At 40.8% G+C, this 26,025-nt stretch overlaps 1 protein-coding gene across 1 annotated transcript; it reads right to left on the reverse strand.

The window, feature by feature from the left end:
• Positions 1-1,010: 1,010 nt before the first annotated feature.
• napba (N-ethylmaleimide-sensitive factor attachment protein, beta a) lies at positions 1,011-25,709 on the reverse strand. Its single transcript, XM_034184470.1, has 10 exons — positions 25,612-25,709; positions 10,779-10,858; positions 6,935-7,051; positions 6,372-6,418; positions 6,199-6,276; positions 4,893-4,948; positions 3,428-3,512; positions 2,060-2,164; positions 1,885-1,953; positions 1,011-1,639 (listed from the first exon to the last, which is right to left on the reverse strand). Exons 1-10 carry the CDS (start codon positions 25,707-25,709, stop codon positions 1,487-1,489), a joined length of 888 nt encoding a protein of 295 aa, XP_034040361.1. The 3' UTR covers positions 1,011-1,486.
• Positions 25,710-26,025: the final 316 nt, after the last annotated feature.

The raw sequence follows: 26,025 nt of genomic DNA on the forward strand, positions 1-26,025 counted from the left end.
CCAAAATTGCCAAAAGCCAAGTCTTTTCCTGCGCCATTCTACCATACAGCTATGAATACAAAACAATTAGCCAAAAGATGTTGTACATTCCAGCAATTTCTGTAATCTCATATACTGACGTTTGTAATAACTGTTAATACAGCACCCAAGAAGGTACCCAAGGGTGCTTTACACCAATAGGGAGATGAAGACCAAAGGCTTTAGTGAACTATCAGGATTTCTGGACTGCAGCACTGAAGGTGCAGGCTTGTCGGGGATGGACTGCAGAGTCTGGGATGGAGTAGAGGGATGGAGAAAGTCCAATAGGTGCTGATGAGCAAAGATATAGAGGGATTTATAGGAGAAGAGCATTTTATAGATGTAGGATTTAATTGGAAGCCAGTGAGGGTGATATGCAGTCAGGGAATGGTAGGATGGAGAACTCCGGCATCTGAGCAGGGCTTCAGTGATCAAACCGAACAGGAAAACCCTGCAGTAATCCAGACAGGAAGGGAAGAAGTCATGGACGAGGCTCTCAGCTACAGAATGGGACCATGAGGGCTGGAATCTGGAGATCTTCCTCATTCTGATGTGAGGTTGCAGACTTCCGAAAGGCGAGAGCTGTAGCAACCATCCACATGGAGAAGTTCTCCAGTCTTCTGGAGCAGCTTCACAGCCACGCATGCACATTCAATCAATGTGCAGTGAATTAACACTAAAAGAGCATTAAGGTTATTAGCAGCAATGTTTTTATTTCAACTTGGTTTGCTCGGTTACATGTTTACCGACTTCACACAAATGATACTAAACTACCTACAACACAGAGAACACTGTTTTACATGAACATGACAACAGACATGCACAAACAAAGCCGTGACAGGACGCAGCGCAGTGACGAAAAGAATCAGCCAATCACGATGGGGGATACTAGTGACATAAGGAGAGAACAGGGCGGGACAAAGGAGGAGCTGAAATAAACAGAAAGGTGAGGGGTTCACACTGAATGCATTTTCAACAATCTTTAACACTGACCACCATAACAAACAATAAATATCTTCAATATTGACAATAAATATCAGTAACTTTAAAACAAATATATTCCTTATAAGATACTGTATATCTTTATATCTGATATGTGCACATTCCCTTCAGACAGAATTATTTACCTGACTGCAAATGACACAAAATAACCTCACGCACATTCACACTGACGTTTTCTAGTCTGTTTTTTTTTTCCCATTGGACTCAGTGTTACCGGAGCAATACTGCAGGATCAGGGGCACCAAAAAGGTCAAGGGTCATGTGAAAGTGGTAAAAGGTGAAGCTTGTGTCATGGAAGGTCACATGCATACAGATTATGTACAACTGAAAACTATCTCCCTTTATATACAAGATAAAATGCCTGTTTTTGACCTTTCTTTTTGGACAAACACCCCCTACCCCCCGACACCCTCGTCTTTCATCGTCCCTCTACCCCCCTCCCACTGCCCTCTTTTTGTACGTTCTTCTATTTCAGGTCACCGGCGTCTCCTTGGATGGTCTTTTTGATGCGGAGGAGCATCGTGGTCAGCCACTGGTCCAGGCGGGACACAGAGTCGAACTCTTTGACGGCCTCTGTGAACGCCTCGCTGTTCTGCTCCTCGTGGGCTTCTAGGAGTTTCTGTTGCAGCAAAATAAACCAGCAGCTTTAATAATGGTACAATTAGCACCTCACAGCTTTCTAACAATCTGTCTTCAACATTTCTTGGAGGATGCAGTGTTGCCAATGGTGACAGTATCCGCCCAGGGTTCCAACCGGCAACCAATAAGGCAAACCACTGGTCCATCCTTGCTTGTTGAAAGTAGCTATCTAACTCTAACAGCCAGGTCATACGCTCGCATCCCCTCAGCCTTTTGCACCTTTACCTTTAGGAGCTTGAGTTCTCTTGAGTCTGTAAAGGCTGGAAACATCTCTTCATACTTCTCTATGGCCAACTGAAACCCAAACACAAGTTGTCCTCACACATCAGTCCATGTGTGCATGTATTGTCAGTCAACATGAGACCGACTGGGCCTGTGCGGGTTGAGCAGTGTATGGTACCTTGGCGTTCAGCTCGTCCACGATGAAGTGACACAGTGAAGCCTTGAAGAAATACTCTTTAGCATTGTACTTCAACAGAGGATTGTCCATAGTACTCATAGCAACCTGAAACAAACATATAACCATCAATGATCTTGTTCTGTTGGTGTCTCTGATGGCAAGATATCGTTATAGAGACAACACAGTATTTGGGTCAAGAAATCATTGCAATCACTTATTCACCAATGCCAGCTAATTCGGTGGGACTCTCCTCTTCATTCGGTTGATATGTCCTTTCAAATATTCCACCACTGTGAAGACTAGATGGTTGTATGGTCGCAAGATTTCTGACAATCTTGTCTGGTGCTTTTTCTTTTTCTTATTAGAAAAAGAAAAAGACTGAGTCTGGTCTGCTTTAGGTTTCTTCCTATAATCCAAAAACACTGATGGACCTGCAACACTGCCCCCAACGTGCTTAACCATGGGGTGTGTAAGGGCTAAACCTCACTCGTGCATTGAGGCTTGAGACGAATTATGTTGACATGGTATAAATACAGTAAACTGAACTGAATAGAGATCCAGTTCTCCATAAAAAACAGGTGTCTCTAACAGATAGGAACTGGACCACCAATATACAGGATTTGAGTCCAAGTGTGTCCTTTGTGCTATCTGTCCATGTCCTTAGACAAGACACTGTACTGTCCCAGTCCACCCAGTTGTAAATGGGTACCAGCCCTGCCTAAGGAAGTAAGCTGCAATCCAGGGGGATTGGTACTACAGACCACGGGCTCGATAGGCTTCAGGGTCGGTGTATTTCTTTCTTGAACATAAAGATCATAAAGATCTGAGACATGAGATTCAAAATTCTGACGACCCATGTAGCCTCCTGGAATTTTGGCTGTTCCATCCAAATGGAACATCTTATATTACAAAAATCATATTTATCTGTAAACTGGCTCAGCTTAAATTTGTATGAAGTTCATGTCTGGACCCCTGCTGGTCTGCAACACATTCCTGCTGAGTCTACACTCAGAACAACATGCCCACACAGTCTGTGGGACAGACAGAGTGTGATCAGTCAGACATTACAGCCATCCTGCAGCAACTGTCTGCAGAAAGGAGGCAGGCTAAAAAACAAAAACAAAAAAAACAGATCATAACTCCACTTCAAACCACATGAGCCAACAAAATGCATCATTTTGGGGTAAAGTATGCAGTCAAGAGTAATTAAGATTTGATCCTCTGACCCTTAGGTTGAAGGTCAACCAACTCTACAATCTGAACGTTGATCTGTCATAAAAATATTCACCACAATGATTAGCAAATGTAACACAAAATCAAGTTGACGTGACACTGGACAGAGGTGAAGTGTGTGCAGTCAGCTGTTACCTGCTCATAGATTTCGATGGCTTTCTGGTACTGTTCCAGCTGAGCGCTGTAGTGTCCGACCTTCAGAAGACACTTGTTGGCTGAGCTGAAACACAAACCAACAGTACTGCAGTTACACTCTACTCTGGAACAGTGTGAAGACTCATTTTTACAACAGGACAGACTAAGGTTTCATCCAGGCGGGTCAAGTAATTATACAAGACTGTAAAAAACAGTCAGCTCTGTGAAAACGTTTTTATTTGTCTGAAATTACAAAACAAATACAGTGAAAAACACAGCAGGCAGGCGAAAGAATATCTAATAAAACCAGAAAGGTGGTTGAAAGTTTGTTCACTGATGAGATTCCATCTCACTTTTATTTCAACAATTCAAGTAACACTTTTCTGTGGAAGGCTTAAGTCAGGGTTTTGACCTTTTAACCACAAAAATCAAAATAGGCTTCTTGGGGTCACCATGTTGAAGACACATATGAAGTTTATACAAGTATATTTACCAGTTAGGAAAGACGTTATTGGACTCTCAAGTTTATTTGTTTTTTTTTCTTTTTACAACGTATGCTACAGTGACCTTCACGGCTGACCTGTTGACCCCAAAACTCTAAATAGTCTTGGGGTCACCATATCAAACACCCATATCAGGTTTACTGACAATCATGCAATTAGGAAAGAAGTTACTGTACTCACAATTTAATTTTTAACAAACTGCACTTCACTGACCTTGACCTTCTGACCCCCAAATCAATAGGCTTTTTAGGGTCATTAGCATATAATACATATATCAAGTATGGTGTTAATAGGTCCAGGACAACTGAAGTAATCTTGCCCACAAATGAAATGTTACATGACTTAAAGCCCACTGGCTGCACGGTGATTAAAAAAAGGTGCATTTATGAGTAAATGTTGATACACAGCAGTGCTGAAAACTTGAATGTGATTTTTAAAAAACCCTCAAACACAAATTTGACCATGTACAGTACATATTTCAGTCATGTGTATCAAATCGTGATTTGTCAGAGCCATAACAGACCAAAGTGTATCAATGGAGTGACGTGTTTGCAAAAAGAACTTCTAACATTCTGCTGCTCTGCTTGATTTATTGCTGTTGCAGCTGTAATTAATTAATCGGAGTCACATGTTCCAAAATAAGACAATTATTTGTGCTGGTGTGGGAAAACCCGCTGCCCCATACTGCGCCCTGACGCCACTGTGGCGCCTCTGCAGCGCCAAGCGCTCTCAAACAGCATCACACTTACGTGCCTTGAGGCAACTTTGCTGTGACTTGGCGCTATATAAATGAAAACAAATTGAAACTGAAATTGATCAGACTGCGCTTGGTGACATATTAACTCATGGAAAAGGTGTGTGAAATATGACTCTTCCAATTAAAATGAATGTATTCTCATTATTTTAAGTATAAAATGCCAACCGTCGTACTACAGACAAAAATGATCCACAGACACGCTCACCTGTTGGATTCTTCTCCTTTATAGTAATCTGCTGCCTGTTCATAGTGGACAATGGCCTGAAAACACACACAAACATTCACGAAAGTTAACACAAGTATCATGTAAATTCATTAATTAAAAAAAGTGGATAATTTCTCAGCTGCAACTACTCTTTTCAGTATTTGATTAATCAGGTATTTTTTAAAACATTTAATTATTTATGGGACAAAAATGCCAGCAATTGTTAAAAACTGTTTGTTTTTGTTGTTTTGAACAAACAACAACCAGCAAGAATGAAATGACATCAAATTTCTCCAGTTTAAATCCAGTTAAAAGAACAATGGCAGAGATGTTACACATAGTTCAAGTCAAGACATTCAGGCAGCTGTCGCGCCTCACTGCAGCTGCTAGCTCATGTTTCGACTTGGCTTGACGCCATCATGTGATGTCAGAGGTTTGACCTCAGAAGAACAAAAGTCTAAGCAGGAAACTGTGTCTCAATAACTCACCCACTTCCTGAGATACGGTCATTCATGTGTTTTAAGTTTAGCAGGGGTGGTGGCCAACCTGTGCCAGTTCAACATGCAGATCCACCTTGGATTTGCTGTGGAAACCCCGAGTGCAAACAAGGGAGCAGCCGAAGGGACTTTAGGTGATGGCTCCTGATTTGACCTTGACCTTTGAACTATGACCCTAACACAATCTGTGCTGCAAGAAGACAATCCACTGAGTTTATCTAGAAAGTATGATTGAAATTGCTGATTGTGTTTTGAAGATATCGCTTGAGACAGACATGAACAGTCGTGACCACCATAACCTTGACTAAACCAGAGCTGGTTCAATCTTCCTTAAAAGAAAAAAAAAAAAAAACACACCAAAAACATATAAGTCGTACTGGATTATAAGTCACAGGACCTCCCGAACTAGTAAAAAAAAAAAAATAAAAATACAAAATACAAAAGACATACACCCAAAAATACAGTAATTATTTTAGTTCATTTTATATGAAAAACAAATCTATAAGAGACAATAAGAAATGCCTCATTTCATCTATTCTAAGAATCAAATAAACATTCAAATTATTCATCAAGCAAAACCGCCACATTTTTTAAAATTTTGGTTCTAGCATCTAAAATGCAAACACATGCTGCTTGTGTCCATTTCAACTCGCTGTAAATGCAACATATTTGATTTTAGACAAAAAAAAAACATTGTGTGAAACACTTTCTGACGAAATAATTAAAAACAATCAAACTAATCAATGTAGTTACACTGAATCTAATTTAAACCTGCAGTCCAAATGATCAAACAGTGACTCACACATTACCTTCTCAATGTCCACCAGCTCTGACTCGTAAATCTCCGCTATTGTGATGTGGTGCTTGGCTGCGATAGTAAACCGACCCTGTAACAACAAACACACACAAAGCTGTTGACTTGATCATCATCCATGACCATCACACACAGACAGACAGACAGACATAGAGCAGAAAGACTGACCATGTCAGTGTAGATGTCAATCGCCTGGTTTAAACAGTTGATGGCCTCTGCAAAGAGATAAAACATTTCAAACAAGCTAAAACAAAATACTCATCAATGAAATGGAGCCCGCTGCAGCTTCCAGAAACAATATCAGTTTTAATCTCCACATCTGACATTTCAGGTCCTGACACCAAAGTGTTTCAGTTCCACTGACATTCCAGGGTCGAACATGAAGAAGAAGAAGGTTTGAGTCCAAGGAAACATAAATGTAAATTGTAAAAAAAGGGAAGGAAAGGAAAGAAGTATATTTTTTTAATTTTGAAAGGTCAAGGTAAAAGGTTAAACGTGTATTTTTTGTCAGGGACCAAAGCTTTTTGATGCTATATTGAAACAGCAATTTTTTTGTTGCAATATCTCAGAAAAAATAAACAACTAGAGTGGCAAACATCTATTCATTTCTTCTATATCTGAAGAATTGTGCAAATCTGGTAAAGCAGACAGAAAAAAAAAAGTGACATTCACTTTTTCTCAGGTCTTACACACGGCCGTGGGTGCAGATGTTTGGCGGTAGAAGAGCTCACCCTGAGGGTCGGCCTTCTTGTAGGCATTGCCGGCATCGACAAAGCTGGTAGCAGAGTCCAGTTTGTTCTGAAGCTGCATGTGGAGCCGAGCGGCCTGACAGAAGGCGTTACCGGCAGCTACACACACACAAACAAACACATTCTGGTCAACACAATCTTAAACGCCATGCAAATTCAGTTCTTGACACCAATAAGCCTGTGGGTAAAGAAGACAGAAGGACTGCATCTCTATTGTGCTTTACCAATTAGCAGATGCTCAAAGTGCTTAACAATGATGCCTCATATTTACTCCCCCAGCCAAGGCTGGCCCCCATTTTTACAGACAATGCAGTGTAAACCCAGATCTTACGTGGTGCAGTCCTGAATAACAAAAAAACGAACTCTGTAAGTACAAAGGATACAATTTAATTTAAATCTCACGTGAAGTCAGACAGATCTGGGTTCTCAATGAACATAGCTCACACAGGAACTCGTTCAGAAAGAGCACCGAACACTAATGTTTTATAGAAAGTAGACTTCTCCGGTTACAGTGGGTGGATCTGTTTTTGCAACCGCTTTCTATTGGCTCAGAGCCACAGCGAGGCGGTCCTCCTATGTCGTCTACTCAGTGCGTGATTGTATAATGGTGTTTTGAGTTTGGTCATGTCACTAACTGGTTCAAACTGGGACATGCGAGAGCGCCGTGACCCAGTACACACTTGCTGCCAATTGTAAGAAGATAACTGTGCAGACTTGCTGGCAATTATAAGAAGATACATGCAGATAACGGTAGTGGTTGAGACCTCACAATAAGTGCCTTGCCCAAGGTCTACATACTGTATCTTCTGGGTCTAGGAGTTGGGAAGGCTTCTTATCCTGGAAATTAAGGATCTTTTTTAAGAGGGAAAAGACCTATCAATCATTACCTACTACAGCTACTCAAATGTGGCAATTATTATTTTCTCTTTTATATCTACTACTATAAGCAACAGAATGGTCATCATCATGTCCCAAGCTTATTGAGATGGAATATCTCCACCTGGTGGACATTTGCATCAATGCAGATACATCACAATTTCGCCAAGAGCTCTAGTATGAATATATTCTTAAATAATTTAATAATGAATGTTATTTGGCTATGTTATTTAGTTGTATTTACAAAGCAACAGCCTTCTACTCTAAAATATGAAAAAAATGTTTCATTTTTTTCTGCAACTCATAAGAAATATAAATATTTGTTTATACTGATGTTTAAAAGACATGCAATATGTCACTGATTATATCAATTGCAATACCAAGGTGTGGGTTGCGTGCACCTTGGCCACGACATCAAGACATAAACCACCAAACAAACAAATAACCTAACTATGGGCTCAGCCACACAAGTTCACCTCTCAGTGCTCCCAGCATTATTCTTTCCCCTCACTATCATAAACCATATTTAAATCAGTATTTATAGCCGGCTGCACATTTCTCCTTCTCTGGGCTGCTGTTTTCTGTTGTGTTCTAATCCCATAAAAACAAGTGTTCATGACACTGCTTACTGTCTGCATGTAAGGCAAGCATGAATTAATGCACAATTAGTGCACAAACAATCAGATCTGTTGCGATCAAAGAACGCCACATTAGACAATGAAGAAAATTGAGTAAATGAACAACAGCTTACAAACTTTGTTTTGCCATTTTCTCAGAACGTGTTATTATGGAAGGCTGTAAAGCTGAGCTCTTATATGAAGGCACTCAGGGTTTAAGACTGATGACACACATTAAAATCAAAACAGCTGAATTCTGCTCAGCCTGAGCTATTATTGGCATATTTGCCCTAAATCGATCAGACATTGTTTTCTGCAGCTTTATTCAAACACTTTCAATTTATTTCATTTATATAGCGCCAAATCACAACAAAGTTGCCTCAAGGCTCTTCACATAAGTAAGATCTAACCTTACCAACCCCTAGAGCAAGCACACAGGTGACAGTGGTAAGGAAAAACTCCTTCTGCTGATTTGAGGAAGAAACCTCAAGCAGACCAGACTCAAAGGGGTGACCCTCTGCTTGGGCCATGCTACCAACACAATTGACAAAACAAATATACAGGAAATTTTGGGAGTCCATGCTGGTGCAAAGGATGGGAGGCTTGCAGAAGAAGACACTCACACCCATCTCTGGATGGAGCCGCATCTCAAACAGAGAGAAAAAAACAGAATCAGGCGGCAGAAAGACGACAAATACAGTATAATTTGTCAGCATTTAACAAGAAAAACAAGAAATACGAGCCCGTCGGCTACTAGCCTTATGCTTCACTAAAAGACCCAGACTTTAGATAAAGTTGAGGCTGCAGCCCGCTCTGTTTACTAATAAAATTAATTTAACAGGGTAAAAATTATAGTAACATACTATGCCAGTATGTTAGCCATATGAAAGGGAAAATAAGTGCGTCTTAAGTCTGGAGTTGAAAGTCTCTACAGAATCTGACTGTTTTATTGATACAGGGAGATCATTCCGCAGAACAGGGGCATGATAAGAGAAAGCTCTGTGACCCACAGACTTTTTATTCACCCTAGGGACAGAAAGTAGTCCTGCACTCTGAGAACACAGAGCCTGGGCCAGTACGTAGGGTTTAACTAGGTCAGCTAAGTAGGGAGGGGCCAGTCCGTGAACAATTTTATAGGCAAGAAGCAGAACCTTAAAATCTGATCTCACAGGGACAGGAAGCCAGTGAAGAAACGCCAAAATGGGTGTAATGTGGTCAAACTTTCTGCTTCTTGTTAAAAGTCTGGCAGCAGCATTTTGAACCAATTGGAGACTCCTAATGCTGGACTGCGGCAAACCAGAGAACAGAACACTGCAGTAGTCCAATCTAGAAGAGACAAACGCATGAATCAGGGTCTCAGCATCAGCCATAGACAGGATGGGATGAATCTTTGCTATACTTTGCAGGTGGAAGAAAGCAGTCCTTGTAATATGGAGGTCAAAGGACAACGTAGGATCAAAAATTACCCCAAGGTTCCTCACTTTGTCAGTGTGATGTATGACACATGAGCCTAGGCTGAGCGTTAACTGGTCAAATTGATGCCGATGTCTCACTGGACCAAGAACCATCATTTCGGTCTGATCAGAGTTTAAAAGTAGAAAATTATTAGACATCCAGCTTCTCACTGATGCAAGGCAATCTAAGGATTTTATGTGGATGAGATTACCAGTAGTTTTCGGCATGTATAACTGAGTATCATCAGCATAGCAATGAAAAGTAATCCCAAAATGCTGCAATATGTGCCCAAGTGGTGCTACATAAAGGGAGAAAAACAGGGTGCCTAAGACAGAACCCTGTGGAACCCCAAATTTGATGTCACTAAGGTTAGAGGTAGTGTTATTGTTATTGTATAAAACACAGTGAGAATGACTGGTCAGGAATAATGTCAACCATGCAAGGGCATTCCCAGTAATCCAAAAATGATTCTTCAGCCTATCGAGTAGAATATGATGATCCACGGTATCAAATGCAGCACTAAGATCTAACAGCACCAGAACTGTAGTGGTGTCCAAATCCATTGCCAGCAGAAGATCATTCACCACTTCAGTGAGAGCTGTCTCTGTGGAATGATATTTTCTAAAAGCAGACTGCAGTAGCTCAAAACACGTGCACTATTGCGTTAAGTGTTGATGTTGGTTTTAGAGCAGCAACAATGAATAGATTATTAATCAACTAATGTATTAATTGACAAATAAAACAAGACATTTGAAGGCATCATCTTGGGCTCTGTAAAATATTGTTTCTGACCAAACAACTACTCCTGAAAATATCTGCTCCATTAATCAATAATGAAAATAATCATGAGTTGCAGTTGTAGTTGGTTTGTTTCTTACCACTCCAGTTCTTTGCCATCTTAAACATGTTGGCTGCTCTGGCGTACATTTCACAGGCGTCCTCCACTTTATGGTTCCCTCTGTATGACAAAAACAAGGTGCAGCCAAAATATTAAATCAAACTAATATGAGTGAAAGAACTTAACTATTAGTTTATTAACCCTCTGGCAGGACTTCGCCAATGAAGATTTAGGAAGGACACACACGACCAGGCTTTCAATAAAACACTGAACACAGTCCAGTCTTTCATTTGACTGAACAACAAGATTTTCTTTTTTTTGTCACTTAAATTTTTATTAACAAATTATTGCGACAACAGACAAATACAAATTCCAAAACATATAAATTGAACAGTAGGCTGCCTGATGAGTACACCATATTCTTAAAGTCTTGTAAGTTGTTGTTTTCAGGTGTCATTATTCTGGTCCAGTGTCATTGTTTAGAGATTTATAAAGGGTCCATTTTCTCCACTTCCTGTCCAGTTGTTTTTCTTGTAGCCTCAGCATGTGTGTCAGTTTTTCCATCAAAAAGATTTCTTCCACAATTGTTATCCATTGATCTTTTGTTGGTGGTATGTCCTTTCCCCAGTTCCTAGTAATAGTTTTCTTGCCTGCCACCAACAATATTTTGATCAAATACTCATCATCAGTGGCAACAGTCTTTTCTGAGAATTTACATAGGTAAAGCACTAAACAGGTATTAGGCACCTCATAACCCAATATCCGTTGCAGCTCCTTATACATCATTTCCCAAAATACAGTTATCTTTGGACATTTCCAAAAAATGTGAGAATAATTCACATTAAAAGATCCACATCCTCGCCAACAATTCTGTCGTATGTGTAGCTGTTTACTTTTCATTTTTGGAGTAATAAAAAAACGGATCAGATTCTTCCATGCAAATTCTCTCCAGATTCGTGAATTAGTGGATGAGTGATGTATCTTCAACATTTTGTGCCAATCCTCATCTAAAATTTCCACATTAAGTTCTTCCTCCCATTTTATCTTAATCTTAATTAGTTGAATGGTTGTTGTTGGTATTCACACCTCGATATAATGATGAAATTATTTTTATGTTACTCCCCTGATATGCTTTAGCTATGATCTGGATGATATCATTCAATTTCCTGGAAGGATCAAACTTGATCTCCTTTTTATAATAGTCCCTCACTTGAAAATATCTAAAGAGTTCGTGTGTATCTAAGTCGAACTGTCTTCTAAGATTTTCAAAACTCACCAGCTCCTCTTTATTTTCTAACACAAACCAGGCAGTTATTCCCTTTTCTTTCCATTGTATAAACCTTTGATCATATTTTGCCGGATTGAAATCGCTATCATATGCTACCCATTTTAATATTTTTACATCATTCTGGATCTTATATTTTTTTAGTATTTTAAGCCACAGATCTAATGTGTGTATTGTGATTGGATCCATACTATTTTTAATTTCTTTAAATAACTGGTTGTCACAACCATATTTTGAATTGGAATCTGGTTTACTTCTTTTTCTATATCCTTCCATTTTGCTCTAAATTCAGACTTGCACCAACAATATATAGGTCTCAATTGAGCAGCGTTGAAGTATTCCCTCAATTTTGGAAGACCCATTCCCCCTTTTTCTTTAGGTAGCTGGAGAGTTTTATGCCTGACTCTAGGTTTTTTGCCTCCCGAAACAAATCTAGAGATCATTCTATCCCACTCTATGAACTGGCTCTGGGGAACATCTATTGGTAGGGATTGGAACACATATAAGAATCTAGGTAATATATTTAGTTTAACTATATCTACTCTTGAATTTAAATCTAATGGTAAGGTGGACCATCTTGTTATATCTTTCTGTATTTCTTGTTTTAAAGTTTTATAATTTGCAGTATATAGCTCAGAAAAGTTTTTCGTAATCATAATACCCAGATATTTGATTGTTTTCAAGTTCCAATTTAATTTATATGATTTCTGGACTGCTCTCGATGGGTGATAGTTGAGTGCTAGAATCGGAGTTTTAGATACATTGATTTTATATCCTGAGAAATGTCCATACTGTTCTATTAGCTTCATCAGATTGGGGAACGCCGTGTCCAGCTGCCCGAGGTAAGCTATTATGTCATCGGCAAGAAGCCCAATTTTATTTTTCAATTTCAATTTTATTTTTCAATTTTATTCTAGCTGAGGGTTTTTGATACAGTGTTTTAATCAATTGTATAGATTTATTATTGATCGTTCTAATACTAAATAGAGGAATTTCCAATTAACACAATCAAATGCCTTTTCTGCGTGGATACTAACCAGCACAGAGCTTCGTTTCTCTTTTTGAGCTTGACCCATTACTTGTAGAGTTCTACGAATATTATCATGTGTTTGACGTCCTGATATCAACCCCATTTGGTCCTCGTCTATTAATTCTGCTATAAATGTATTTATTCTTTTGGAGATGATGGATGTATATATTTTATAATCGGTATTTAGTATTGAGATCGGTCTATAACTTTCACATCTATCTTTATCTTTACCTGGTTTTAAAATAATTGAAATAATTGCTTCTGCCCATGTTAGTGGTGTTTTATTTTCTTTAAGAGCCCAGTTAAAAGAAGTTTGGAGTACTGGTACCAACTCTTCCTTAAAGACTTTGTACCATTCTGCAGGGTAACTGTTGCTTCCTGGAGATTTATTATTTTTCAGGGAATTGATCTCTTGAATAATCTCTTCTTTTGTAATGTCTGCTGTTAGTCTGTCATTTTGTCTTAAACCGATTGATGGTAAATCTAATTGTTCTAAAAAGTGTCTTACTTCCTCCTCGTTTGCTGCAGGTGGTTGTGTATAATTTTTTATAGAACTCCTTAAATATCCTCTCTATGCCCTTCGGATCGTGTATTAGTCCATTGGTATGTGGGTCTCTGATTCTTTGTATGGTATTCACCGCTTGCTGTTTTCGAATACATTTTGCTAAGAGTTTAGTCGCTCTGTGCCCAATCTCATAATAACTTTGCTTCAAATATATATTTTTCTTACCATATTAATCTAATAATAATTCAGTTATGTTCATTTTGATATCTTTGATTTGATTATGTATTTCTGGATTGTTCGTTTTCTGATATTGTTGCTCTAATTCTCTCAGCGTTAGTGAGTATGTTTCTCTTCTGATCTTTTTGAATAGTGTGGCTCTAGCTATTATCTTTCCTCGAACAACCGCCTTCAAAGCGTCCCATATAATGTGTGGTTCCACCTCCCCATTGTTATTTTCCTCGATATATTGTTTGATGTCTTCTTTAAAATCTTCCACCAGTCTTTTGTTATTAAGTATTCCTACATTCATTCTCCAAATTGTCTCTCTTTTCCTGGCATTCAAATTTATTTTTAGAAATAAGGTATTATGATCCAATATGTCAGCACCCCCAATCCTACACTCGGTCACTCTATGTCTATCCCCCTTATTAATAAAAAAGTAATCTATTCTGGAATGGACATTGTGTGTTGCTGAATAATGTGTGAAATCCTTTTCCAAAGGATTGAGACTCCTCCATATGTCTATCATTCCCATTTCTTCTAAAGATATCGTTACAAATTTTGATGTCTGTTTTTTTTCCCTTTAAGCTTGTTGTATCTAAGCTATGATTCATGATTATGTTAAAATCCCCCCCACAGATTAAAGTACCTTCTGTTTCTGTGGCAATAACATTAAACAGGGATTTAAAGAAGTGTGTGCTACTTTAGAATAGAACAGAATAGAATAGAATAGAAATACTTTATTCATCCCAAGCTGGGAAATTTCTTTGCAGTAGCAGCATTTACACTTAGACAGTGCACCCTTGTTCCCACTATTAATAGCAGAATAAAATAGAAATAAAATATATAAAATTAAAATTCGAAATAAAGAAAAAAATATAATATGTACAGCAAAGTGTGCAATAATAATTTACAATGTGCAGTAATAATGTACAGTAAAAGTATATTAGAGCCGATATATGGATTAGCAGTATACACCAGGTGTCATGGGGTGTCTCAATATACTGATAAAGGATAGATCAGCTTTTATTATACAGTGTGACGGCATGTGGCAGGAAAGATTTCCTGTATCTATCCCTTCGACAGCGGAGCTGAAGCAGCCTGTGTGAGAAGCTGCTCCGCTGTCCGACCACTGTACGGTGGAGAGGGTGCTGTTCATTATCCATAATGGACAACAACTTCCTCAGTATCCTCCTCTCCACCACCATCTCCAGCGACTCCAGCCCTTGACCAAGTGCAGAGCCAGCTCTCTTAATGATCTTGTTCAGTCTATCTGAATCCCTGGCTCTGATGCTGCTGCCCCAACACACAGCAGCAAAGAAAATGGCACCGGCAACAACACTATTGTAGAACATCTCCAACATCTTGCTGCACACATTGAAGGATCGTAGCTTCCTCAGGACGTGGAGGTGCGTAAACATTTAGCAGCGTTACAGGTTCATTCTCTAATTTTCCCTTCACTAATACATATCTTCCCTCTTTATCTTTGATTTCCTTTTCACAGACAAATATAGTTGAGTTTGGGATTAGTGTTGCAACCCCCCTTCTACATCCTTGTTTATATGTACTGAAATATGAATTCCTATATCCAAATTTTTTCATTTTTTCATGTTCTGCCTGAGAAAGATGAGTTTCTTGCAAGAATATGACTTGTGGTTTCTCTTTTTTCAACTTTGTTATGACTAATCCCCTCTTTTTAGGTGTATTTAGACCATTTACATTTAAGGACAATATTTTCAGATCATTGCACACCATATTTCTTCACTATTATGCTTATGTATTTCCTCAAGCAGCCCAAAAGTAACATGAACATTAACTCAAACACAACTGAAAATAAAAAATACCACATGGAACTTCCACTCAGGGGTTCTTCTTCATCCCCCAAGTCCCTGGTGGTGGGTGGATGGGAAATCCTCTCCTGTGAGGGCCCATCCCTAGACCCATAGCTCTTCAAGTCTAGTCTAGACAAGTCCAACATCAGTATGCCTCGCCCAGTTGGTAGTATCTTAAAATAAACCGCAGTATCTGAAGCCTTCTTGTATTATTTATGTCCATCTATGGGTCATATCTTATTTTCCTTGCTTCAGTAGATTAAATGAGTTGACCCAGTCAATGTTATTTGAAGTCTTATTAACTTTTTACAAATGGAAGATGTTAATTATCAGATCTCCTTTGATATTCCTGCAACTTCTCCTTCGCTCGTTGTGCTGCCGTATTTTGACTCAACCTGCTCTGTCTCACTCGCTGCCATCCCGGATTCCTTTGAGTTGTCTCCTCCACTTGTTCCACATCCACGTCCAGCATCTCCTCAATTAGTCCCTTTGCTCTCATATCCTGCGCTGCATCTCCTGCACTGTCATAGCTCTTAACACTGCTGTTCCAGTGAATTCTTATTTTGGTGAATGTGGTCTGAAAACGAATCCCCTTTTCTTTCAGTATTTTCTTGATGCCCAGATATGATTTGCGTTTTTGGACGATTTCAGTGGGGTAATCATGGTCAAACTGAATTTTCTTGTTGCCCACCTGTATTCCCTTCTTCTGCCAGACTTTTTGCAGTATCATCTCCTTAGTCTCAAACTTGAGAAAATTAAGCACGACTGCTCTTGGAGCTCTGCCAGGACCCGTTTTTGATGTGTGCGCTCGTTGTATATGTAGGTCGGTATCTTTGGGTAGTTCCAACTCTTTTTTAAGAAGTTGGTCCAAGTAGACTGTAATGGAGCTTCCCTCTGTGTCCTCGGGTAATCCGAAAATCCGGACATTATTCCGTCGAGATCTCGTTTCAAGGTCCGTTAGTTTATCCTGTATCTGATGTGCCTGCTTTGTTAGCAAGTTGCTAATCTCCGTGTTATGCTCCTCCAGCTCAGTTATGTGAGCTTGTGCCTCTGTTATGTTCGTCTTCTGCTCCTGTAGCTCTGTATGATTTTCTGTCAGCTTTCGCTCTATGTCTTGTCTTAATGAAGTTATTTCTTGCTTCATCTCACCTTTGAGTTCCTCTTTGAATGTTATAAGCTCATTATGGAGCTCCTGTTTGAGGGACCGTATATCATTGCTGATGCCGGCGAGTCCAGCTTTCAGAGTTTCGGGTGCTCCATTTTCTCCGTTGTTTCACTCACTCGTTCACTCTCGTCGGAGCCGCCTTCTTTCAAAAACGGCTCTTGAGGTTTCTTTGAGGTTTTAGTGCTTCCCTGGTTTGGAATACCACTCATCTCAAAATTTATGGAGGTTATATGTTGAATTAATCAGTTTGAGTGGATTAATTTTACCGACTTGGGCGAGCTATAAATCTATGCTACTAAGCCGTCCGCCATCTTGGAACTCCCTCCTCGAACAACAAGATTTTCAAGTGTTTTTATTTATAAAATCTTAGAAGGTTTGAGGAGTTAAATTTTAATGCAATGCTTTTCTAAATTGCCTTCTGACAGCAGCTTTTAACTTCACGTGAAGCTGCACAAGATGTCTCAACACAGGATTTTAGTGTAGAGGTAGTTTGTACAAACATTTTGGACGGTGGCTTAGTGGTTAGCAATGTTGCATCACAGCAAGAAGGTCATGGGGTCAATTACCACCTGTGGCCTTTCTGTGTGAAGTTTGCATGTTCTCCCTGTGTTTGTGTGGGTTTCCTCCGGGTGCTCCGGTTTCCTCCCACATCCAAACACACGCAGGTTAGGTGGACTGGAAACTTTAAATTGTCCGTACGTGTGTGTATGTGTTTGTTTGTCTATATGTGTCCCTGGAACAGACTGCCGTCCTGTCCAGGGTGTACCCCGCCTCACATCTGATGACTGCTAGGATAGGCTCCAGCTCCCGCGACCCTTAATTGGACTAAGCAGTTGAATATGAGTGATTTTCCTTTCAAATCACCCAGTTGATATACGGTATACCCAACCCAATCTCACGCCATTTTGTGATGGCATCACGCAAAGTAAATGAATCTATGGTTCATGATACCGTCATGAAAAATATTGGCACTTTTTGTGACGAAAAATGTGGCACGTTTCGTGACGGGAGCACAAATTCAATTTGTGACAGTATCATGAGATGTGAGGTGATGCGCGCATGGGGGGTGGGGGGGGGTGTCTGTGGGGGGTTATGGTTAGGGGAAGGAGTAGGGTTAGAAATAGTAAAATAAGAAAACCACGTCACGAAAATGTGACTGATTTCGTGATGGGAGCACAAAAACAAACAAACATGAGACTAGCCTACGTATACCATATTTTCCGGAGTATATGTCTTGGGTTTTTTGGTTGTTGTTGCTTGGGAGGTCCTGCGACTTATACCCTGGTACAACTTACATATAAAGTAAAGTAAAATAATAATGACCATTTATACAGAGCTTTCCAAAGAATCAAATGAGTGAAGAAAATACACTTCAATAATAAAACAATAAATGACTTTAAACAAAGGTATGCTCCACAATGCACAAAAATCCAAAATTAAAGCACTGATAATACCAAAAAAAAAAGGTGCATCAGAAAATATGATACTACTCGTATTTGACTGTGGCGTAACTGTGATGATATCAGGATGAAACTCTTCATAGATGTATTTTTGGGGAAAGAAAAAAACTGATCCGTAAGATCCAACATCCTTCAAATAGTCTTTATTTTGGCACCAGGCAGGATGATTCCTGCAACACTGTCACTATTTATTCTGTAATTTTGTATTACGAGGGCACTGTGTGTTTTGGTTAGAAAAAAGTTCATATTGGGCAAAAAGGATATTAGATTTTTCCTATTTGTTGCAGTAATTTTTTTCTATTTATTGCAATTTTGCTGAATACTTTTGTATTATGTGAAATATGTCCTAATAGCATTTATATTGAAATAATGAGAAATATATACTGTTTGCCTGTGGTTCAAAATTTAAACATGATATAATTTTAGGCCATACACCCAGAGTCAGAGTCTGATGCTAACAGGATTACAAATCTATACTCAATTTATTTATTATCTATAATGTTTGAGTGTTTTGAATCTATTATCTTCTATCCAACATAACCCCCCCCCCCCCCACACACACACACACACACACAAACACCATTGTCGTCATCGTCTGCCCCCTCCACCCACACACTCACTGTGCCGACCTTCCCCGCAGCCTGACGTAACCCCGACTACATATAAAACAGAGGAGAAAAGCAGACGATACACAAAGCCCAACTAGGTTTAATTACAGGCTTGAACACTAGTCCAGACCTGAGACATATTTATTAATTGCTGCTTATGATTAATGAGGATGTGTAGTTGTTATTACCTTTTCATTTTAGAATTTTACCTGTTGGTTTTGCTTTAAATTAGATTTTTCTCATTGTATTTTTTTTGGGGGGGGGGGGGGGGTTGTGTTGTTCTGATTTCTGGAAAAAGCTCTATACTGTAATAAATTTATTATTATTAAGAAATATTATAAAGCAGTATTTTTTCCATATTGTTTGATATTTATCAGGATAAATCCTTTTCATAATGCTCCACGTTTAAAGGATATGAAAGAACAGAATTCACGAGTTCCTTTTGTATTTCCTTGTACTTTATTTTGGGAATCACGCTGTATTTAAGGTTAGAAAGTGATACATAAATAAATATTAATTATATTATTGTAGTGTGTCTGGCACTTTTATTGTGAAATGTATGTTTTTCGACATATACCTGATTGGATTTGTGTATTAACTTATTTTAATGAGAAAATGAGTTTAATGTAGAAAATTGTTCGCACAACAGCGCCTCCATGTCTTGTTCGCCATCCTGCTATAAATGCAACTATAACCCTCAGTAAGATTTTTATCAACAATTTCCTCAACTTTAGCAGATGATCCAAGTTCACGTTCAGTGGCTTTTCGTGTCCCACGAAGCTCTCCAGGGTTCAGCCCTTCAGACGCAGCAGAGGCTGGAACAAAACGCTCTGGAATGCAATGGTTGCGCCCACGGAACGTTTTTCTGTTGCATCCTCACGTTTCCACGGATTGTTCAGGCTGTGAAGGATCCACCTGTTTTGCATCCTTCATTTGCGGGGGGAAGGAAGTGAAATGGGGCGGCCTAGTGACTAGCCTTAGAAGTGTGCAGCGGCTGAATCGGGACACAGCCTCGCTCTCTTTTTTCTTTTACTCCATTTCTTAGAGCGTTTCCTCACCACAGCAGCTCAAACAACACTTTGTGATATAAAATGGTCATGCACAAATATCCAAAGCCTGTTATCGTCATCGACAGATGTTATTGCAAAACACTCTGTTTAATCCTGTGTTTATCTTTATTTCCTTGTCAATATTGCCAAAGCCATTTGTTTTTGGGCTACACTGTGAGCTACATTTAATTTTTTTTGTCAGATGTCGTTGTTTGTCTCTTTGCTGTCCTCGGTTGTTCAGGGTCACCACGGCAGCTGCACTGCAGATCCAAATGGAGATTTGGCACGGCTTTTATGCTGACGCCATTCCCGACACAACTCCAGTTCGACATGGAGAAACACACAGAGTCCCTGGTCTTGCCCAGTGTTCACCCAGACAAGTACTAATCAGGACATAGTCTGCTTAAAAAAAAAAAAAAAAACCTGCAGAACAGGTTTTTGTTTTTTTTGCATGTGTCTCCCCAATATTTCTGGCCTCTACTGATGAGCCAGAGATAGACAGAAGGAACTTTTGCCGCCGTGTGTCCAAACTGGTGTTTTATGAAATAATCACAAAATAAAATTTTCTTTGACTGACTCGTTTTTTAAGCTGAAGACAGTCGCACTCCCTGTTCTGTGAGGTTACACCGCCACAGCCGCTCTCTCTTTGAAACATTCTCTCTGTTCACGGTGTCACAGTGCTAATATGAGCTCCATGTGCCGCATTTGCATCTCATAATGGTGGACTGTACGTGCCGTGACAGCAGCTCCGCTGATGCTTTGGAGCACATTTGCTCTGCAGCAGGTGGCAGAATCATGATCGTGATCAGGTGAACTCAGCAGCAATATGCTGCATCCTGGCCAAAGGAAGCTATCAAACCCTGTCACTGTAAAGCCCTGGTCACACCGATTAATGAACGGTGAATAATGAGCCATGTAGAGTGTTATTTTTGGTACAAGTGGAGTTATTTAAGAAATGTGGGAGAATAGTGGCTCTTAGAGGCAGACTATTTGACTAATGAGGCTCATCTCTGGGCATGGCACTAATTTCAAGAAGTTCAAAATTCAACAAAAATAGCGTGGGGCGGTACTATGAGGACAAACAAGGATGTTAGAGGTATGTTAGTGGTGCGTAAGAGGCTGTTAGAAGCCCATTACTAGAGTAGCTACGAGGACAGGACAGGCTACCAGCAAGAGAGCAGGTTCCACTCTGAGAAAGTACTTGAAGCCTTTTTTAACATCCGTTTCCTGCAATTCCTTCAGAAGAACATCATATACGTGGCTCATTATTTGAATAATCACTGAAATTTCTGACAAATCCATACATGGCTCATTATTCATGGCTTTATTATTCAGTGTGACCAGGGCTTAAGAACTTAAGGACACCCCGACAATCATGGTGACGCTAAAGATAATCTTATCAGATATTCCTGCCGTGTGTGGTGTGTTAAGAGTGCTCTGATCTGCTCAGAAGGACATCAGGAGAGCTCCGATCTCAAATTGGGGATATTCAACATGTTGGATTGTCTTGGCCCGATATCGCAGTGTGTGTGGTGTCCTCCGACCACAAACGAGCACACAGCCTGCTGAATGTGATGTGTAGCCAATCAGAAAGCGAGGTGACGGATGCACGGAGTGAAATCTAAAATCAAAACAGCTTACCAGAAAGTCTGGTGGTCTCGCGCTGTCTCTCCACTCCGTTAAAGAACACGTTTTCTTTTTGTATCGTTTTTTTCCTCTCTGTTTTAAATAGTCCACAAACTATCTTCGTTTGTTTACGCTAAAGTCACGTTTAACCCTCTGGGGTCCGAGGGCATTTTTTGGACAGTTCCCTCACCTGGCATAAATGTTTTTTTATTGCTGTTAACAGCTCTCCCTGCATCCCACAATCAAGTTTTATGTCTCTTTTTTTCAGTACAACCTGTGCTTTCAGAATATATATGTTTTTGTTGTGTTTTATAAGTGTAATAAAGGTTTAAAATCAAAAATAGGCAAGGAAAAAAATAAAGCAAAAAATTTTCCACACACATTTATTCAAAACACACAGCAAACTATAATAAACAACTGTTTTGACACTTTATAAAGGTAATGTGAGGTCTTGTGTGAAAGACTGAACAAAAAAAAAGGTTCAAACAATAAACACAAATGCACATTTTGAACAATATATACTAAATGGTCTATGCGTTTTGTTGTCCATTGATATGGTAAACAGTGCTTTATGCAGAGAAAGCAACAGAATTATCCAGTAACATTCACATGCAAACTAGTGGAGCAATCCTGATAGTTACACACTCTGTTTGAGCACGTGAGATTGTCATGAGAGGCTCTCCGTGTGTTCCTGCTTTCACTGATCTCTTTGTGTAATGGCGCAGGGCACACTGAGTATGTACTAATAGTATGTACTCATTGGAGCACCCAGGGGGCTATTCAAACGGGCCAACTCGTAACACATCACTCCTGAAAACGATCTTTGGCTTTTCACATGAGGTAAATCTGCCCTACGATTGGATTTGGAAGACCATGTGACGGTGAACCAATTCTGATTGGACACTCACATTGCACATGTCATCACACAGCTTCTATGAGGAGTACAAAGATGGCTGGCTCGAAAGTCCGCAGAATGAGCTTTTCAGCAAAAAAAGTAAGTTTCTATCTCATATCATTCAAACGTTATTTATAATTTAGTAAAGCTTGGTCTTAGCCGTCGTATACGATGGCGTCGACCCCAAAGGGTTAACCTCGAGAGATTTTGTGAGATTTCCTGTCTGACCTGGGAATGTTCGTGTGTGAAATCTGTTTGTGTGTGTTGTTTTTACCATGTGGCTGCACACCACACACTGTACGACCAAACCTCTCAGATCTTTGATTTTTTTTTAATCTCCATGTGTGGTCTCTCAGGTTTTGGAAACCTACAGATAATTTTAAAATCCTGCCGTGTGAACCAGGTGTAAGTCTACAAACACCCAGAAGTTACCAAACACTAGCGACAATTTAGAGAATCTGGATGAAAATTTTGAACAATTCAAAAATTTAATCCAGATTCAATTTTTGAATCGGGATTCAAAATCTGGTGTTGATGATGGCTGAAAGTACCACATACAATATATAACAAGTTTGTTCAAGATGGATCAAGAAGTTACTGTGATGCTTCAAAACGTGCCTAGATTTGCTATTCGGGATTCAACAGGAAGGGGCGCCGCAATGTGGAATAGCCCTGTTAGGCCATTTCAACAGGTCTCTAGACAACACTGTGGCATTGGCCAGAGAAGTAAACAGCAGGCCTTTATCTGGAACACTCTATTAGTTTCTCAAAGCACAACCTTGAGTCAAAGGGAGCCGGTGGGGAGGAGGAGAAGAGCTGCATGCAGCTCTGGAGCCACAGGTTGCAGACCCACAATTCAGTGCAGCACAAAACTGAAGAGGACAATCCACAGACTGTAGATAAGAAGAAGAAGAAGAGGGTCTTATTTAATGTGGGTAGCCAACAAAAACACTTGTTACCAGCAGGGCCCACGGAACAGCTGCCCGGCTCAACTATCCAGATTGCCGGTGTCGCAGACCGAGCAGTCCGCCCCTAAAAATCAGCATCTGCGCATGCATCATTTTGGAAGACAGCAGCACGTCTGAGACGGAGTCTCTTCACCCAAAGCAATCAAATGGATTAATGGGATTATTAACCATCAGATGATAAAGGTAAAACCTCTTAAAATCATTCTCCAGTCAGTTTTAAGCAGAAATGAGGTGGAATTCCAAGATGCTTTGAAATGTTGAAATGGTTCGCATTGCCGGTAGTAAGTCAAACCTGTTTCCAGTGCACGCTGGCCTCCGCCAGGGCTGCCCTTTGTTACCGGTTCTGTTCATTATTTTTATGGACAGAATTTCTAGGCGCAGCCAGGGTGTAGAGGGGGTCTGGTTTGGAATCCACAGAATCTCGTCTCTGCTCTTTGCGGACGATGTGGTTCTGTTGGCTTCGTCAAATCAGGACCTTCAGCGTGCACTGGGGCGGTTTGCAGCCGAGTGTGAAGTGTCTGGGATGAAAATCAGCACCTCCAAATCCGAGGCCATGGTTCTCGACCGGAAAAAGGTGCTTTGCCCTCTTCAAGTCGGTGGAGTGTCCTTGCCTCAAGTGGAGGAGTTTAAGAATCTCGGGGTCTTGTTCACGAGTGAGGGACAGATGGAGCGTGAGATCGATAGACGGATCGGTGCAGCATCTGCAGTGATGCGGTCGCTGTATCGGACCGTCGTGGTGAAGAGAGAGCTGAGTAGGGGGGCAAAGCTCTCGATTTACCGATCGATCTACGTTCCGATCCTCACCTATGGTCATGAGATTTGGCTCATGACCGAAAGAACAAGATCGCGAGTACAAGCGGCCGAGATGAGTTTCCTCCGCAGGATGGCTGGGCCCTCCCTTAGAGACAGGGTGAGGAGCTCGGTCACTCGGGAGGAGCTCGGAGTCGAGCCGCTGCTCCTCCACATCGAAAGGAGTCAGTTGAGGTGGCTCGGGCATATCTTCCGGATGCCCCCTGGACGCCTCGCTGGAGAGGTGTTCCGGGCACGTCCAATTGGGAGGAGGCCCCGGGGAACACCCAGGACACGCTGGAGGGACTATGTCTGGCTTGGGAATGCCTTGGGGTTCCCCCGGAGGAGTCTGGGCGGCTTTGCTTGAGCTGCTGCCCCCGCGACCCGACTCTGGATAAAGCGGAAGAAAATGGATGGATGATAAAGGTAAAACCTTAAATCATTCTACAGTCAGTTTTAAGCAGAAATGAGGTGGAATTCCATGATGCTTTGAAATGTCCGACACGCATGAATGCATCAGCTAGCAGCTCATTTAGCCGCGGTGCTCTGATCACTTCCGCTGCCTTTTATGATGAACTAATGCTGAATTTATGTGGAAATAATTGTTGTACAAAAGCTTCAGACATCTGTTGCTGAGATAGATGACTGGTGTGCTGTTTGAAGCAGAAAGAGGTGATAATCCGTGAACCGTGAAATCAGGGTGACCAATTTTTAGGAGGACCGTTCAGTTTGAGACATCGGCATGCCAGTCTAACTCCTAAACCGTTACGCCACCACCTGCAATCACAGCCCAGGCCAGATCTGTATAGGCCATCACAACGTGTCAATCATAAGGGTGTCAATCATAAGGGTGTCAATCAGAGGGGTGGTGGGCGGGGCTTAAGGACGTTCATTAGCTCAATTCTTCTTGAGCTCAGAAAAAGACATTTCAGTAGTTTGTGGAATAAAAACTATGCAGAACATTATTATTATTCATACGTTTTGTAACTCCACTGCAGAGCGCCTTCAAACAAGTCCAACCTTGTCTCCAAGTTGGACTCGAGTCCCCACAGAGCGATGAAAGTCCGGCGGCACACACGCTGGCTCCTCCCCACCTCCCCGCCCCCTGACTCGGCCTCTGCTCCGCGCGAGCCCCGCTCTCATCCAGCAGCATCAGCGGTGACGCGACACATTAACATTTGTGTCAACACGGAGCCCATCATCCAAATAAAAACGCTCCTATTTGTTCGACACGTTCGACAAAAAGCGCTAATCCTCAGATAATGTTGTTATCAAGACACAATGTCAGCAAAGTGCACGAAGCAGGCGCGCGCGCGCGCGCGCACACACACACACACACCACAGCAGGCTGGTTGATCTAAAAGAGCCGCGTCAGAGGATTTGAAGAATATTAACATTTTAGGCCCTGTGATGAGGAAAGGAGACAAGTGAACATGTTTTACCCGAACATCCCGCCGAGGAACGAGCCCGACGCTTTGACCTTCTTATCGGCTTCAGCCATTAGCTGCATGGCCTCCTTCTCTTTGCCGGAGTTATCCATGGCGAGGTGGAGGGACGGAGAAGAACAGGTCGATGTACCGCAGTGGATGGAGAGGAGAGAAGGAGGAGGAGGAGACAAACGAGGCTCTGCTGCTGCAGCTCTTCTTCTACGGAAACTCAGCAAGGTAGTCTACCGCTCCATACCGCCCCCTACTGGGGAGGAAGAGAGTAGGAGAAATACGACGAGATGAGGAGGAAAGAGGACAGGAAGAGAGGGAAGAAAGTAAAGGACAGGAGGGGAAACAAGATGAGACAAGAGGAGAGGTGATAAAGTGAGGGGGAAGAAAGAAGGTAAAACAAGATGAGAGAGGGGACTA

This window comes from Thalassophryne amazonica, chromosome 13, assembly GCF_902500255.1.
Source record: "Thalassophryne amazonica chromosome 13, fThaAma1.1, whole genome shotgun sequence".
NCBI classification, from domain to species: domain Eukaryota; kingdom Metazoa; phylum Chordata; class Actinopteri; order Batrachoidiformes; family Batrachoididae; genus Thalassophryne; species Thalassophryne amazonica.